The sequence below is a fragment of the Xyrauchen texanus genome, chromosome 9 (genome assembly GCF_025860055.1).
Source record: "Xyrauchen texanus isolate HMW12.3.18 chromosome 9, RBS_HiC_50CHRs, whole genome shotgun sequence".
NCBI lineage: Eukaryota > Metazoa > Chordata > Actinopteri > Cypriniformes > Catostomidae > Xyrauchen > Xyrauchen texanus.
Window position 1 is genome coordinate 28,384,987 of NC_068284.1, and position 18,286 is coordinate 28,403,272.

General features: G+C 37.8%; 2 protein-coding genes across 4 annotated transcripts; one reads left to right on the top strand and one right to left on the bottom strand.

The window, feature by feature from the left end:
• Positions 1 to 2,211: 2,211 nt before the first annotated feature.
• si:dkey-94e7.2 (uncharacterized protein LOC100141353 homolog) lies at positions 2,212 to 7,637 on the top strand. Of its 3 annotated transcripts, none has more exons than XM_052133511.1 (7): positions 2,212 to 2,330; positions 2,633 to 2,748; positions 3,120 to 3,275; positions 3,478 to 3,582; positions 5,944 to 6,153; positions 6,588 to 6,780; positions 6,913 to 7,637. In XM_052133511.1, exons 1-7 carry the CDS (start codon positions 2,308 to 2,310, stop codon positions 7,013 to 7,015), a joined length of 906 nt encoding a protein of 301 aa, XP_051989471.1. In that variant the 5' UTR covers positions 2,212 to 2,307; the 3' UTR covers positions 7,016 to 7,637. The 3 variants fall into 3 exon arrangements, with proteins under 3 accessions (XP_051989471.1, XP_051989472.1, XP_051989473.1); XM_052133512.1 differs by having other exon boundaries at positions 5,944 to 6,102; XM_052133513.1 differs by lacking the exon at positions 2,212 to 2,330 and having other exon boundaries at positions 2,635 to 2,748; positions 3,109 to 3,275.
• A 1,305-nt stretch (positions 7,638 to 8,942) lies between these two features.
• Positions 8,943 to 17,291, bottom strand: LOC127649710 (oxygen-regulated protein 1-like). Its single transcript, XM_052134943.1, has 4 exons — positions 16,626 to 17,291; positions 14,879 to 15,038; positions 10,651 to 14,698; positions 8,943 to 10,350 (listed from the first exon to the last, which is right to left on the bottom strand). The coding sequence occupies exons 1-4, from the start codon at positions 17,289 to 17,291 to the stop codon at positions 8,943 to 8,945; spliced, it is 6,282 nt and encodes a 2,093-aa protein (XP_051990903.1).
• Positions 17,292 to 18,286: the final 995 nt, after the last annotated feature.

Below are 18,286 nucleotides of genomic sequence, written 5' to 3' on the forward strand. Positions count from 1 at the left end.
ATTGTTGTTCAAAATGTTGTTTTCTGTGTCTCACATTAATCATTTACATTTACATTTATGCATTTGGCAGACGCTTTTATCCAAAGCGACTTACAGTGCACTTATTACAGGGACAATCCCCCCAGAGCAACCTGGAGTCTTGTGTCCATTGTGTCCTTGAGCAAGTGCCTTGCTCAAGGACACAATGGTGGTGGCCGTGGGGTTCAAACCAGTGACCTTGCTGATTAACCTTGCTGATTAACAGACCTGTGCTTTAGCCACTACGCCACCACCGAACAGGTTGTTTCATATGACTTAATAAGCCTGCTGTCCCGCTGCACGAATGCTCACAGGTGTGTTAGTGCTAGTGCTTACCATGATCGAACGCAATCTGTGGTCTGACCAAAGGATATGCAGGTTTTGTGCACACACACTGCAACACACACAGCATTATTTACAGCCATTATTTCCTTATGATGGAGAACAATGGCAGGCTTAATCGATTCTAGTTCTGAGATGTTTGAATTGCATGCTTGCGATGCTCCATTCAAAAGGTTGACTCGGAAATCTTATCGTACATCCATCCTCAGGAATGATTTGCATCAATAGATCTGAAGGATGCGTACTTCATGTACCAATTGTATCGCATTGCAGCTTTTTAGATTTGTGTGCGAGGGAACTGCGTATCAATTTGAAGTCCTTCATTTCAGTCTGTCTATGGCTCCCCGCACGTTCACGAAATGTAGAGCTCGCCCCATTGAACATGAACGGTGTGCGTGTTTTGAATTACCTCTGCGACTGGTTATTTCTAGCCAATCGCAGGCACTACTTGCTGCTTTGCCATATAGAAAATCTGGTCTAATGTCAAAAAGCACACTTTTACCCAGCCAGTAAATCTCCTTTATAGGAGTTCATGTGACTCATGAACGAGCACGTACAGACCATTCTTCTGTATAATTTCATTTTCATGCGCATCGTGGTGACTCGCCACTGTCTGCCTGCTCTAGCATGGACAGTGCCAGCCTTCTTCAACAGGGTGTTATGCTGGGTCAAGTTTTCAGAAGGAAAGTCCTGACCACAAATGCATCCAACACAGGTTGGGGCGAGGTGTGTAATGGATGCCCGACTTTCGAAACCTGGACTGGAGCAAAACGGCTATCACTGCTTAGCTACTAGCTGTCTTTCTAGCTTTGAGAGCTTTTCATTCCATTATTGTGAATCACCACATTTTACTTAGTTCATTAAAAATGGTGGTAAACAATGATGTTTAGTAGTGCCACAATACCTGTTAAAAAAAGAAGATTTTAAAATTATCGCTATCTTCTGCAGTGTCATAAATATGAGGAACTTGACTGCTGTATCAAGTGAGGTAATGACAGAAGCTTCTAAACACTCCCCTTGAAATTATTTTAAACACCTTACAATTTTAAAGGAAGAGAGAAAAAATAAATAGATGAGAAATAGATAAAGAAATATCCTTTATATATCTAAAGAAATAACCTCACCCAAATCTGCTCAATTTTTATGTTCATGTGATAAATACAAAAATCTAAAACTCTTAGCCTCTCCTCAAGTAATTCCCCTAAAGCAATCCACTGAAAAAGTGTTTTTTAGACCTTTGAGAAGGTTCACGTCATCGTTCATTTGAATTGTATGGATCTACAGAGCTGAGATATTCTTCTAAAACTCTTTGTTTGTGTTCTGCAGAAGAAAGTCATACACATCTAGGATGGGATGAGAGTGAGTAAAAGATGAGAAATTAAAAGATTTTGGGTGAACTATTTCTTTAATCTGTCATTGTATTCTCAATTGTGGAGCCTATGGGGGCTTAAAAATGTTTTACTCTGTACTCTTCGGTTATACTCCTGTAAAAAGTAAGATAGTTGAAGTGGGCTCCACATTTTGCAGTAAGAGCATTAATAAAAGAATTTCTAATTTATTATTAGTATTATAAGTATACTCCCTACTGCAAATTTTTACACACAGTTCTGTTCCTACATTAAATTATTTTGAACTCTTCAGTTATTGTTTCAGATTGTTTTAGATTGAAATGCTTGTATTTCTAGGTTCAGCAAACTTTAAAAACATGTGCCGTGCAGTTATTTTCCAGAATCCACTCAGGAATGCATTCAGGCTGAGTAAACAGTGGATCAGCGGTTTAAACCTTCGGTGATTAGCTGTGGATTAGTCTGTTCAATTTCTAACCCAGACCAATGCAGCGTGGCTCATGCTGCAATACAACCTAGTATTGTCTTTCCTTGCAGTATCTGCGAACAACTCCAGAGGAAAGTCATGTGTTGATTTTAGGGTGTCTTTTCATTGAGCAAGATGTCCAACATATATACTTTGAGGTACATTTCTAATTGTTATCTTTTGGAATAAGCTCACACTGTTTTCTTTTTTATCACACAACATGTTATTATTACTGCAAATATGGTACATATTTTAGTTAGACATTTCAAAAAGGCTGGTTAGGATTGTACAAACTTCTAGCAGATTGTATTTAGAAAACTGACAATGTTTTATTTAGCTTTTCCATTGATTTTATTTACTCTCATTTGTTTATTGTGAGAGATTAATTGCTATACATGTGTATTTTGTTGTTCACTCTTTGTCATATGTATTTTGTTGATATATGATATATATTGCACAGAGAACTTATCGGTGGCCAGTGGTCATCTAGCAGACGACTTGATGGCAAAACAGTCATTATCACTGGAGCAAATACTGGTATTGGCAAAGAAACCACAAGAGACCTGGCAAAACGAGGTATAAAATGTATCTTAATCTGGTTAATCTGGCATGCTCTTACTGTAATTACTGCCCTACATATTGTAATTTTGATCCTAGAAAACATACAGTAAGATGGATCATAACTTTATCTTTCTAATATTGGCACTTCACTGAAAACTTTGCTAACCTAAAATGTGGTAACATCTAAATTAACTTGTTTTAGTCTTTTTTTTACTATCAGTCTACACTTTCACATTCTTCTTTTTGTGTTTTTGGCAATTCACATTCTTTGTGCATATCGCCACCTAGTGGGCAGTGAATTAAATTGAGAAGTGCAGGTTACCACTTTTTACAGTGAAACATATTCTTGCTATTATAACAGTCATGTTTTTGGAGTTGTTTCACAGGGGCCAGTATAATCATGGCTTGCAGAGACCTTGACAAAGCAGAGATTGTACAGAAAGAGATCATTGAAGACTCAGGGAATCACAACATAGTGATCAGGAAACTAGACTTATCTGACACCAAGTCAATCAGAGAATTTGCTGAGGTAATTAACAATGGTAAGTGATGATCATCTATTTTACATTAATTTAATAAAAAAGCATTTTTTTTATATCTTCAGCGTTGTTTTTATTTTACACTCAAAACTGACTCTTCATTTGATAGTTTAATAATTTGATGAAGTGATGCACTGTTTTCCACTTTTCCACCAATATGCCACTCACAGCACACCAAACTACATTTTCCTGTCTTTTTTCTCAGAGGAGAGAGCCCTTCACATTCTCATTAACAATGCTGGGATCATGATGTGTCCTTATTCTAAGACAGCAGATGGCTTTGAGATGCAGTTTGGCGTCAACCACTTAGGTAAAAGGGTTTTCTTGTACAGTTCAATGGTTTACACATACTTGCATTATGCACACTTTTTAATGCCATCATCTAGCATAGCATACAGAAGCCTGTACCTTTCTGGCCAACATTGAAGCGTGCACACTTTTAATGTGCTATGATTCACATGTATGTTGTTTTGGGTGAAAGTGTCTGCCAAATGAATGCATGTACAGTACATATAAATGTAAATTACATTATGGGTCCTATTTTTAGGCGCTATGTCAATAGCGCAGTGCTATGTGCAAAGTCAGTGGGCAAGGCCATAACGTTTTTTGTATTTTTCAGCAAGATGGACTTAGCCTTAAAGCTCAGGTATAATAAATTGTTTTGCATGCCAAATCTAGTCGCAAGCGGTCGAGCGCTTTGAAACTAGACTCTCAAAAGTGTACACTTTTGACTGTGAGTGAATATGAATGCTGTATGTGTGTCGAGTAAAACTGGGCTGCACATGTAGTCCTACAGTCCGTGTAGACTGTGCTCATGATGAAATTTGCATCATGTGGAAAACCAAAGTACACATCTGTGAAGTGTACTTAGTGGGTTGGCGATAGTGTGATAGGTGTATGGGTTTGGTCAAGTGCATTTTAAGTCTGAGGTTCTTCTCTGGTTATTGCACCTGCCTAATATGCTGTTGATCCTCTGCATGCCACCAAAACTGTGTGGACCCACCTAGCATAGACTCTACAAGACCCCTGAAAGTGTCCTGTTGTATCTGACACCAAGACATTAGCAGTAGATCCTTCAAGTTCTGTAAGTTGTAAGGTGGAACCACAGTGGATAGGACTTGTTGGTACAGCACATCATGCAGATGCTCATTCGGATTGTGATCTGGGGAATTTGGAGGCCAGGGCAACACCTTGAATTCTATATCATGTTCCTCAAACCATTCCAGAACAATGTGTGCAGTGTGGGAGGGCACATTATCCTGCTGAAAGAGGCCACTGCCATCAGGGAATACCATTGCCATGAAGGGGTGTACCTGGTCTGTCAAACTGACGTCAATAGATTCAGGGTTTCCCAGCAGAACATTGCCCAGAGCACCACACTCCCTCCACCGGCTTGCCGTCTTCCCACAGTGCATCCTGGTGCCATCACTTCCTCAGGTAAACGGCACACACGTACATGGCCATTCACGTGATGTAAAAGAAAATGGGACTCATCGGACCAGGTGACCTTCTTCCACTGCTCCAAGTTCCAGTTCCGACGCTTGCGTGCCCATTGTAGGTGCTTTCGACGGTTGACAGGGGTCATCATGGACACTCTGACTGGTTTGCGGCTATGCAGCCCCATACGCAGCAGGGTGAAATGCACAGTGTGTTGTGACACATTCCTCCTATAAACATCATAAAGATTTTATGTGATTTGTGCCACAGTAGACCTTCTGTTGGTTCAGGCCAGATAGGATAGCCTCCATTGCCCTCACGCATCAATGAGCCTTGGGCGCCCACCGCCCTGTTGCCGGTTTGTGGTTTCTCCCTCCTCAGACCACAGTTCTCACCACTGCTTACTGGGAACATCCCACAAGCCTTGCCGTTTTAGAGATGCTCTGATCCAGACATCTAGCCATAACAATTTGGCCCTTGTCAAACTGATTGTTCACTTACCATCTAATCTACCCAGACCTTGACATGTGGCCTTGTTAGGAGATGATCAATGTAATTTGCTTCACCTGTGAGTGGTCATAATATTTTGGCTCATCAGTGTACATTCATTCCCTCTCAAGCAACGTCAATATAAATGAAGGCGGTCTATTTATAAGAATGGGCAATTTACAATGCATTTGAAGAATAGCAATATGGAACATTTGTGTCTTACGTTCTTTTGCGCATTTTCTACATCCTAGTTGACTGTCAAGCATATTTCTAGGATAGAGACACACTTCTTACATTTACGCATGGAAAATGTGGTTCTCGTCAGGACTAATTGGATGTAGACTGCATTAAATTTTAAAGAATGTGAGTACAATTAATCATATCGATATACTGACACACAAATCATGACTATTATTAAAAGTGATCGAAAGCTCTTTGATATCATCTGCTGGTGGAATCATCAAATTGCAAATGCAGGAACCGATTTGTCTTAGCGCAATTACCTATTACTCGGGACAATAGCAAATTGCGATTTGCGGCACTTAATTTACATACAATACATCTATAGTTTGGGTGTATATGCCCACAGATAGCGAAAGCACTCCTGTCCACTTGCACGTCGCGCTGGCATGAAAATTGTGTTTAGACGGAAATTGGATAAGACGTTGTGCACATTCGTTGTACATAGCACTGTGGCTAGCGCGGTCACAGAAATAGAGCCCTATAACAAATTTATGTCACTTAGGTCACTTCCTGCTAACATTCCTGCTGATTGATCTGCTGAAGAGATCTGCCCCCTCAAGAATCATCAACCTCTCCTCCATGGCGCATAGTTGGGGCACTATAAGACTTGATGATATCAATAGTGAGAGGAATTACCATAGCAGGAGGGCATATGGTCAGAGTAAGTTGGCCATCATCCTCTTTACTCGCTCCTTGGCCAGAAATCTCAAGGGTAAGTCTTTAAAAAAGTGGCAGATACAGTTTTTTTTTGTTTTTTTTTTTTTAATTAAAGGTGAAGTTTGTCATTTCTGCTCCTCTAGAAGTGCCAAATGGTACTGCAAAAATAATGACTGTTTTCAAATAGAAACACTCGCCCCCTCTGACATTGGTTGGTCAAAAATTAAGTCCTGCCTCAACGTCACACCACTGGTTGAGCCAATGTTGTTGTGTCGGGATGTTTAAACAGAGCATTATTTTTATAGAGCCACAGTGTTTACACTTTTCAGGGAAATCAGTATGGTTGACTCTGCATTAAGCTGGTATAGTAGAAAGTATTTAAACAACAAAAAAAAAAGATTGCACATTTCACCTTTAAGGCCTAATTGTTTAAGATAAAACATTTTATTGACAAAAAAATTATTTCTTATGTGTTTGTTCTGTTATCAGACACTGGTGTGACAGTATATGCAGTCCATCCAGGAATTGTACGAACAGAACTTAAAAGACATATGAATCTTGGACTTCTTATCATGTGGAAAGTTGTCAGACCTTTCACAAAAACTCCAGTGCAGGGAGCACAAACTACCATCTACTGTGCAGTAGAACCACATTTAGACACAGAGAGTGGTGGTTACTACAGGTAATAAAATCTGAAATATTACAAAATACACAGAGGTTTCATAATATACTGATTGAAAGTTATCATAATGAATAAAGGATTTAGTTAGTTTTGTTTGTTTGTTTTTCTCTATTCCTTCCACACCATCCAAAGTAACTGTGGGCCTTCAAGATGCACCCAAGCTGCTAGAGATGATGACATGGCTGAGAAACTTTGGGAGCTAAGCTGCAAGATGCTGCGAATAGTCTGGGTCTGAATGCAATTATAGTTTGTTTGTTTTTTTTCTCATGGACAATTACTTTATAGCAAATATAGCAATTTTTTAAATAACTTTACAGTTTCTGACAGACTGACGACTGTATTCTTATGAATTTGTTCGACTCAGCCAGTCACAATATTGTCATTTATTTTAATGAGCAGGACGCACAACAACAATACATGTATGATTTACTGCCTTCATACCACAAGATTAAAATATAAATTAATCACTCATCCTTGTCTCTTATATTTTTAAATAGAATCATTGATAGGACAGTAAAACAATTTATTACGATAACGGCACAAGCTGAAAGCTGTGCCTTCATTCACAGGAAATACACATGTGAAAATGAAGTTGTCAAAATTGTGGTTCAATTAGAAAAGATCTAACTATACAGAAATAGATCAATCTTATTTAAATTAAAATAAATAAATTTTCACACAAATTTTTGTAGTATTTGGACACTGACAAACACTGCAGTCAAAGGCATTTTACAGGAAGAGGTAAGTGCCAAATCAATCAAGCAATGACTGAAACATATGGACACATGCAATTATCTTTTCTACAGTATGGCCTAGTCATGTTAAGTATGTCAATGCATACATAATTGTGATTTCACAAACAAAATTATTAGGTTGAAATAGGTTTTTGCAATAAAACTGATGTCAAAATATATTGTGTCACCAAGTAACAAAGCATTATTTATTTTTTAAGAGCATTTTTTTTTGTAAGGCTAACATGAATGTGTCCATCTAAATAGAATAATATATGCCTATTTATATATAGATAAATAGATGTATACCCTGTAATCAAATATAGTAAATGGTATTTAATGTATATTTTATTTATCTCTTAACAGCACAATAAAGAGAATCACTTACCCAGTCAGATTATTACTCCTTTTTCATATCGTGTTATGAAATTAATATTGCATTGAAGAAAAAGACAACAAATCTAACAATATAAAAGGGCAACCATTTCACACAAAAATTATTTTTAGTGTGGCAAACAATATGCTGCTAAATGGGTTTACCACATGTTAGTGTGCTGCCTAGATTTGTACTCAAATAATATCTGAAAGCAGGACACGTTTTACTTTTCTCCCACCCTAACCAAGTGCAGTTGGATGAAGTAAATATTTTTGTGGTAACACATATTGAGTGATCTCCTAGAAATGCTCAATTAAACAGACAGACCCTTTTAAAGGATATTCCTCAGTGATGTTCCACAATCATTGCTATGAGTGATGTCCATTAAATGGATAATTCACCTAAAAATGAAAATGATGTCATTGTTTACTTACTCACCCATATGCTATTCCAAACCCATACCACTTTCTTTCTTCTTTGAAGCACAAAGGCATATGGGCTTGGAGCGATATACGAGTTGGCCAGTGATAACATAATTTTCTTTTTTTGGTGAACAACCCCTTGAATTATTTTTTATTTATTTATTTCATTATTTCAGTCTGCCACAGTCTGAAACCAAAAATCAAAAAGTATTTTTTATGGCTGAGGGTGAATCATTCACCATTCACATACGTAAGAGGCGGATCCACATTAGGAAACAAATGCAACAATAAAGGTTAATCAGAAAGAGTCTCTATGGCCAATAATACCAATTAGGACCTTCAATAAATTGAAGTACATTAGATCACCTTTGTGCAACTTAGCCTATCTGCAATGCAAAATACATGTTTTAAGGTATTCCAAAATGTATATGTTTGAAAGGGTCAAATACTGAAAGGTCACAAGACCAGTGTTGAAACAGGCACCAAAGTGAGGATAATAAAGTCATATCACTGCACTTAAACATTGTATGTCTTTATATAATGTGTGCTGTGTTGTTCAAACACATCCAAAATCTGTCAATACCATAGGTAGAACAGCTCATAATGCAAAACTGGTACATTTTCCCTTTTAAACTACAGTATTGGGCAGTGCTGCCCACACCTGAGATTTAACCCCTCTCTTGACTCCTCCACTTGTGTTGTCCTACTGTCTATACTCTGAGACCTATTAGCATTCACAGCACCAGACACTGGGCAATCCTGTGGATGAACTTTCCCATCAGGCAGTTTGAACTCAACAGATGAAAATGAGGACAGACTTCCATTTTTCTTTTCCCACATTTTGGAAGACTCCCCCATTGGTGCTACCCTAAGCTCCTTGTTCCTCCTAATGTCCCATCTGTTACCACCATTAATGCTATGAGCATCCAAATGAGGATCAGAGTCACTACTATGAACCATATTGAAGTTTGTACACTTTGGTGTATGGGGTTTAGCCATATCCTCCAGCTCAGAAGAAGATATTACAGCTAGTGGTGAGTGTTGGTTCTCACAATATGAGTAGGATGCATTCTCACTCGCATTGTCCTGAGCTGTGTCAGCTGATGTGGTGTCTCCATTTTGGTATATTCCCATGGGCACAGGAGGAGAATGATGGATGATGTGATTTTCTTTTAGGAGCCACCTGCCTTTATCAATATGCACTCCCTCACCAGAATCCACTTCACCATTTAAAGCCATGCACTGTACAGACTCAAAGTCTCCTTTAAAGGAACTTGATCTGTTGTAACATAATGGCTCCTGAATTGCACTTCTAGAATCTTGAAAAGAGGCAAGACTGTTATTGCTGTTTAAACTTGGACTGGGGGTATGTTTTGTTGTAGACCCTGAAGAAGATTTTGTGCAGATATTTTCTTTCACATTGTTTCTGATCTTTGGGTTCTGAGAGCTTAGTTTTATGATTTCTTGAATGATACATAATCTCTCTTCCTCTTCTCCTCCACTATCAGTTAAAAGTTCCATAGAGGCCTGTGACTGGTGTCCACTATTGTCTGATGTATCTGGCCTGTAATCAGAGAGATCTGATGTATTAGGGCTTGGGACGCATTTCTGACCATACTGTGCATCTGCCTTGTTTTGAACCAGGAACATCTCCCTCATTTTACATTTGTTTGGCTCTACTCTGAGGTTTCCATTTGAATCATATGTGACAGTCAGGTTGGATGACAACAAAGCTGAATTGATTAAGTCTAACAGCTCTTGTGAGATCTCTGTTGGATGTAATAAATAGTGATAACCATGTTCCATGCCAAACGTCTCTGCCTCCTCTAACAAGTTTTCACTTGTCTTTGTTCTCGAACTCTTGCAAGAATCCCTTTCTTGTGAAACAGCATCTACATCATTACCAGAATCAAGCATACTGTCCTCCTCATCTTCTTCTACATCATGCTCTCCACCAGAACTGTGCTTTTTATCTGCAAGGCTTTCTTCCTCTAAAATTTGGACCAAACAGTCAAGTTCTGAATCACAGCTTGTGCTTGACCTTGACTTTTTTTCTATAATTTCTTCAGCATCAGGATCTGAGGTGGCACAAAAACATGGTTCCATATCTGGATCTACCAATTCACAAACTTTAGAAATCTCACCATCTTTATCATTACTGTAATGCTCTTCCATAAGCCTATTATCTGCATCATTACCAGAATTGGGTATACTGCCCTCCTCATCCTCTTCTACATTGTGCTCTTCAGCAGAACTGTCCTTATTATCTCTGAAACTGCCTTCCACTAAAGCATGGACCTTACAGCCAAGTTCTGAATCACAGCTTGTGCTTGACCATGGCTCTTTTTCTATCACATCCTTATGCACAGCCTCAGAATCTGAGATGGTATTAGAGCCTGTTTCAGCATCTGGATCAACCACTTCACAAACTTTGGACACCTCTTCATCCTCATCATTACTGTCATTATCTTTCAACTGTACATTATCAATTTGTTGTATTTTATTGTAAAAAGCTTTTTCATCATTTTCATCAATACCACCACACTCAGGGCTATTGTTATTAAAGTGTGGATCAGGATCATCACATTCTGACATATCTGGCATAGCATCTTCCTGTTGCTCTGTCTTTAAATCTACAACATCTAGAGACATTAATTGATAGTTTTCTTGGCTATCTGTTTCTAATGTTTGCTGTCTATGTTTACTCTCTGTATCATGGTGATGTGGTTCAGACTGAGAATCCTTAGAGAATGGATCTGAGTGGTTGCACTTACTCTCATATTCTGATGAATCAGACAAGTTTTCTTGTTTGTGCCCTTCTCCTTGAACACTATTCCTTTCTTCTGAATTTCTTCCTTTCTCTGAATTATCAGCTTCCTCTCTGACACAGTCTTGCTCTTGCATTTCAGCTATCTCTCTGTCAGGAAACCGCACACATTCCATTTCTGATGCTGAATACAGGTATTTGGCATCTGTGTCTTCGAATTCTGAAATATCTGACTGTTCTCTATGTTCTCTGATATTTTGAATGGTGTCGTCCTCTGCATTAAAGTTTATTTCCTCTCTATTGTCTAGTGTTGTGTTGTTCTCTCTTTCAGACATATTGTCTTTGTCATCAGAGGACTCAGAAACTTCTTCAGCTATCTGTTTTACCTTTTTTTCTAATGTGGGAGAATTGTTTTCTACTGCATCTCTCTTCTCAGATTTTGAGTCTTTGTGCATTACAATTTCTTTTTTTCTTTGTGTGTCCATCTGGTTGTTATCAATAGTTTCTAAAGCCTTTGCTGTACTTGAATCACTACAATTTTCCTCAGGTGGTTGTTTGGGTACTGCTTTACCAGAATCTTCCATAACTGGGTCCTTTTTCTCAGTTATGGGGGAAAGAGATTGAATTAGATGCAGTTCCTGAGATTCTGGTTCTTTTGGGTCATCAATCATCTCATTTTTGGTTGTGTAATTTTCTTGACCAATATTCTCTGCGGAATAGTCCTCTTCCATGTCAGAAGCTTTTTCTAATCTACCATTCGTGGAGCCAGCATTATTTTCCTCATCTTTACCTGAGACTTCACTGGTGTTTTCAGAATGTCCTTTGTTCAAATTTGTTTGATAAGGACTCTTTAGTTCTCCTTCAACAAGAGAGGAAATCTCTCTGTGAAGATCTTCAGACATGTTGATATCTTCCATTAACAGTTCTATCCCAAAATCAGGCTTTTTTTCCTCATCATCTCCTCCTGAGTCCACCTCCAGTGCAAATTCTTGTTCAGGTTGTATTGGTGAAAGTGGTGGACTCTCTCCAGTGGCATTTTTTTTCTGGAACTCTCTCCAGCTCTCTTTTAATTGAAAAGAGGTTGAGCTTTGAAGACTTGTCAAGCTGGCCTTAAGCTCATCCTCATCCTGAATATTGGCTATTTTTTCTAAGGACTGCATGACCTTCAGGGACTCTGAGCAGCTGCCTGAGTTGCTGGCTTGTGACTCATCTTTTCTGAGGATTGAAATATCATCTCTCAGAGTCATTAGTGACAAAAAGGACAGAAAAGCTCTTGATGGAGAACCAAAGGCAGAGGCCACTTGGGATGAGAAATCTGGGAGGCTGCTGGAATTTTGCTTCACTTGGGATGTTAAGCATGGCTGATTTGAAGCCTGTCTTATAGAATGAACAGACAAACATAATTGTTCTAAAACTGGTTGCATGCCTGACCTAATATTAAGCTCTGTGCCTTGTAATGTCCCACCATAAATACAAGGGTCAGGGGGAACCAAGTTCTCAGACGACTTGTGCATTCTAACAAGGCACTCCTGTTCAGCAGCATGTACCCTCACACTTGGCATCGATTTACAAAAGCCTCTCAACCTTTGTAGCTCAATTGGTTCTCCCTCACAACATATTTTAACAGGTGGATGAGACATCAGCCTCTCAACAGCATTATCTTCAGGAGAAGGCTCTTCATCCATTACACTATCATTTTCAATTTCACTTTTAATCTCAGAGCCATTTGCAGAGTCACTGCCTATCTGAAATATTGCCCTTGGTACCTTCTCTGGATTCTCTGTCTCATCATCATAGGGAGAAGACTCTGGTTGAATCTTTTTCAGCCAGTTTTCAACATATTGATTCACATTGGAGGGTGATGATTGCAGCACTGGCAAGGACACACTCTCACTCATATCCTGTTTTCGTTTAGGGGATTTTGATCTGTTACCATTCATTGACCTTTGCTTTGGCAGCATCTTTTTTAATGGTGCTTGATGGCCCGTTGACCGAATGTCTAAGACATTTTTCCTTAAAGTAAGCCCTTGTGAGTCATGATCGCCTTTGTTTAATATGTTTGGGATGTTTTTGATGGTTTTATCTTGTAGCTTGAGCTCTTTCTCTGACCTTCTTTGATTCCCTATGTTGAGATTCAAGTTTTTACTTTTTGAATATCTTTCAAATGTCTTTTTATTTGTATCTCTTCCAGTTTTGTGTTCAGGTTTGTCACTTTCTGCTGAACTATGAGTCATTTTTTCTGATCCTGTGTGGCTCAGTGTTTCAGAAGTATTTATATTTTGTAGGTCTTTTGAAGAGGATGGAATACTACCCTTTATTCTTTTCCCAGATGAATCAGAAGTACCTGTCTTTGATTTTTTAGACTTTGGCGTATTATTTATTTTACTACTATTAATTATTTTATTCTCTGAGTCTTGTTCCATTGCTACCTCTTGCTGCATGATTTTCATTTCTCTGGATTCAGACTCTACTAAGGCCTGTTTTTCCTTTTCAGTGAAGACAGAATTTTGTTTTCTTTTCTTCTGAATAGGTGTTGAACAGGCAGATGACAATGAAATCATGTCAGTTTTTCCACCATCTTGGGAGTTTGAACTTGTGGACAGCCTAGTGATATCCACATCACAATCATTACATGATGACTGGGGTTTTGAGTCTGTTGAGCCTGGCTTACTGCGAGGCAAAGCTTTAGTACAATATCCAGGCTTACTATCTACATCAACCTTTGTATTTGCATAGTAATTTTCATACGTGCCCTGTGCTTCATGTATGTGAAGTACAGTCTCTGTTATTCCCATTGTCTCGTTGTTTTGTAGATGTAGATTGGATTGAGACATCTTTTGATTGGCCTCTCCTGGTTCACTCTTCTTGGGTTTTGACACAGTTTTTGTGCTGCTGCTGCTGCTACGACTGACCATGCAATAACCCTCTGTCAGTTCTCCCTGTGCTGTCCGCTCCAAGTATGAGTATGCACCCACTGTACTCTCCTGAACTTCAGTCTCTGAAACCATTTTAATGTTTTTCACAGAAGCCTCTTTCATTCGCTGTCTTGTATGCTTTTCAGAAGTCTGAGATGTAGCACTACCATAATTCTCTCTTCCTTCCTCATTGAATCCAACAGACTTGTCAGTGATTGTGGTAATGTCTTTAGATTCTAAGCTATGAGGACCATTTGACTCTTTGCTTGAGTGATTAGTAACATCTAATGAGTTCACGCCTGATCCTGGCTTGGAATTGCACACTGTCCTCTGCTGACTATTCACATAGTTGCGGCTTAGTGTAGTTGTCCAGTGGATCATTTCCTCTTGTTTTATATTAAGATGGACCTTCATCTCCACAGTCATGCTGCCATCCTCATTGACCCGGAATGATTTCTCAATGTCATTTTCAGTAGGCATTATGGGGTAGTTCTTCTCTTCCATATCAGCCGTGCAGTCACAGGTCTTCATATCCTCTGATACTGCTGGCTGGCTGACTTCGGTCTCCATTGATTCTGTTTTTTGGCTATTTTGCTCTGACAAATTTCCATTTAGTGACTTATTGATTTGCTCTACAAGGAATCTCTCAGAAGATAAAGAGAAATTCCTTGATCTTGAGAAAGTCCCAGTTTGTTTAATTTTTTCTTCTTATATCAGAATATGGAAGGGATTTTTTTGGGTAGAAAATAAGAAAAAAAATAATAGTTATAGGGTGCTTATGAAATAGACCTTTCAAATAGAGAAAATTCAAATGCTTCATTTTTGCCACTTAAGAGAATTGATTTATATTATAACATCTATTCATTAGGCAATAATTTGGGGCTTACGTAGAAGTGTCTTTGTTGGTGTGGGAGCCAAGGATTCAGATATGCTTGACTGTATGGTTTTAGTGGGACCTTGGAGATCGTAGTCACCCATTCTGAAGGGTTCATTACCAGCAGCCACAACAATCCCAGAGCACAAAATGAGGGCAAGAAGTCCTTCAACCTGCATGATAAATAGAACATAAACATTCTGGATGCAAATAAATGTATGTCCAATAAATAAAATCTGGATGTTTTTTTTGGATCAGAAGTAAAAAAATTAGCTTAGGGCATGCACTACAAAAATATATGTTATTATTCTGTATTTTTTGTTTTCCAGTACAAATATCTAAACATCCTTAAAAAATAAAAAAAAAAACATTACATTAAAAGCAAAATGACAAGATTTTTTTTTTTCTAACAAAATTAAGTGAAGTTTCTGCTTCTGTAAAGCTTGCTTTTTCTTACCCATTTGTCAAATATATTTTTCTTCATAAAACCTGACGTTATTGTGTTAAATTGTTCTGAAACAAGACTTAAAATCTTAGGTCATTTTGATTCTCAAGTAAATTTGTTCTGTTTTAATGATTGTTTTGATATTTTTACTTAATTTAATAAAAAATAAATATTTTGTTTACGCAGTGTGTTCGCAGTGCAAACCTTAGCTAATCAGCTGCTCCACTTTTCTTGAAAGCCAGAGCGACAAGAGTGATTAAAGTATGCTCACACAGCTGGGGTAAGGATTTCGAATATCGTAGCCAAGTACGTCAAGGATTGGCATTTCTATCAGGAAGACTTGCAGACTTGAGTGAAATTTAAGATGAAATTTATTTGATGAATATAAAACAGAAAAGTAATGTCTCTCCTTGGCGTAGGAAGAGACTCTGGCGGTCCGAAGAAGTTGTACTCGGAACCGTCATATCCTGCTGGAGATAGGAGGCAGGGGCGAAGAGCCTACCCCATGCAGGATGGGACTCAACTGGTGGTGGTGGGGTGGTGGAGGTTGCAGTGTTAGCGCACTGAAACAGCAATGTGATAGACTGTGAGCAGACTTATAAAGCAACGGTTTACATGTGATTGGCTGGGAATTACCCAGCTAATGGTGCGATGATGTACAGCTGCTTGTCTTCCCGCTAGAACTACGTTGCGCTTACATGGAATGTAACTGTAATGAAACCAGAAGTGATATACTTTGTAGTTTAATAGTAAAAAAAACTTTGTTCAATATTGAATAATACATATGCCCAAATGGTAAAACAAATATAGGGAAAAATAAAAAAAAATGTGTTGTTTAACAGTGTTTAATTATTTTGTACAAAACTACCATTATAACATTTCAGTATTGTGTTAGTGAAAGACATTGTAGTTAAAAACTAAACTAATCTTTTTGAAAAAAATCATTGCATTTATTTTTAGGATGGCAATATTACTAATTTACTATTTAAAAAAAATTGTTCTATCTAAAGCAACCTAAAATAAACTATTTGGAGGGCTGGTTCTCCTGCTTTCAGAGTGCTGGGATAACAGAGCAGGACTGCAATTTCAATAATGAATTTTTTCAAACAGAACAGATTCAAACTTCTGAAAGAGTATGTGATTATTTGTTTGCTCTACAGACAATTATTGTTTATTCTGCTTTTAACATAAAATTGTATTCTTAATATTCTATGTTAAGAAACAATAACAGTGTTTATTGACAATGTGATAATTTTAGTGAAGAAGAACTGTGATATTTCTATTCATTTTTCCTCTACTCATGAGTAATACTTACTCTTCTGCCATCTCTGGTGTAAAGCTTAATAACTGGGAACTGCATCACTTGAGAAAGATAATCCAAAAGGGCTTTGAAATTTGGGGCTGTTCTCCTGTGAAGAACAATTACTCGCTTTATGCTTGGATCCCTGTTTTTATATACCGTCAGCCTTTTTGGGGTCCGCAACACAGTGTGTTCAGCCATTTTTACTGTCCTTGTGGTCACAACACTTCTCTTAACTAGATGCCGGACCATTTCTCTACGTTCTTGACGCCCTGCACTAATGGGTCTGGTAGTGTTCCAAGGGACCTGTCTTTTGTGGACCTCATCCAGGTTAAAAGGCTTGACTTTCTTCTGGTCTGAGCACAGATAAGAAGCCCCATCCAGCAGATCATCGAGAGTGTGGACAGCATGTGTTCCCCTGGGTGTTGTGATGGTCCTTACCCCAAAAGGCAGAGGCACTTTCTTGGAGAGGACATCTAGTAGGGCATCAAAGGTTTTCAAATTGCGGCTATTGATGGTCATCCGGTGCCCCATGAACTGGGGGTCACCACTCTTGTAGAAACATACCCTCTTTGAGATAATCGGGTCTTGGTTTGGGAGCACAGGCCTGGAGACCAACGTTTGCATGCTCCCTGGGGACACATCTGGCTGAGATGCATCATAAAAGGGAGTTGTGCTCATAGTAACTGAAGCTGTAAAAAAAATATTATGTTATTTAATAATAATAATAATGTTATTTAAGCATAATAATAATTATAATATATATATATATATATATATATATATATATATATATATATATATATATATATATATATATATATATATATATATACACATATACCTATTTCAACATTTCATTGTTCTGCATCTACAGTGTTGTTGATTATGTTGTATATTTTTCATTATTTGCAGTATGAACTTATGTTTCACCCATAGCTTATTTTTTGTTAATGAGAGAAAGAGGATTTAGAGCACATTGGGAATTGGGCATTCCAAATCTGGGAGAAAAAAAAATAATAATAAAAAAACATATTATCTGTAGCGATGTTTCGGCCAATTATTGACCAAATTAAAACCAGCGGCTCTAACATTGATAAAAACCGCTGATATCAACCATAGTTTTTTCACAATGGCGTTTGCATGCTAATGATCACTTAAGTGAACATTATTCATTGTTAGAATAATAAAATAATTTATTTTATTTTTTTAAAGCACAATTACTAAGCAAAACAGTGATTTGATGACAAAATAAGGTGAGAAAGTGGCATATTATTGGTATAGGCTTATAATGGTTTGTTAAAATTAGTATAGTATAGGCCAAAACTGTTCATATCAAAGCATCCCTAATTATCTGGACAATGTTTAGCCTGTTTAGTATGCTGACAGTGTATCTTTTTTTTTCTACCCAATAATTGAGTAATGTTAAATGTATAACCCTGAATAGAAAATTTTCGATTAAACTGAAATATCAATAGTGTCAAATTTGTAAAATATAGTTTTTTTTTTTTTTTTTTACAAATATGAACACTTTGTTTTTCTCTCTGAAATTTTCCATAGCCCTACCTGCACCCTCTCACAGCCTCTTGGTGAGATGAAGGGAACGAGACATTGTGTACTAACGCATATGGGGAGTTGTCCTTCCACATGACCTATTTGAAACCTCTCTACAATAA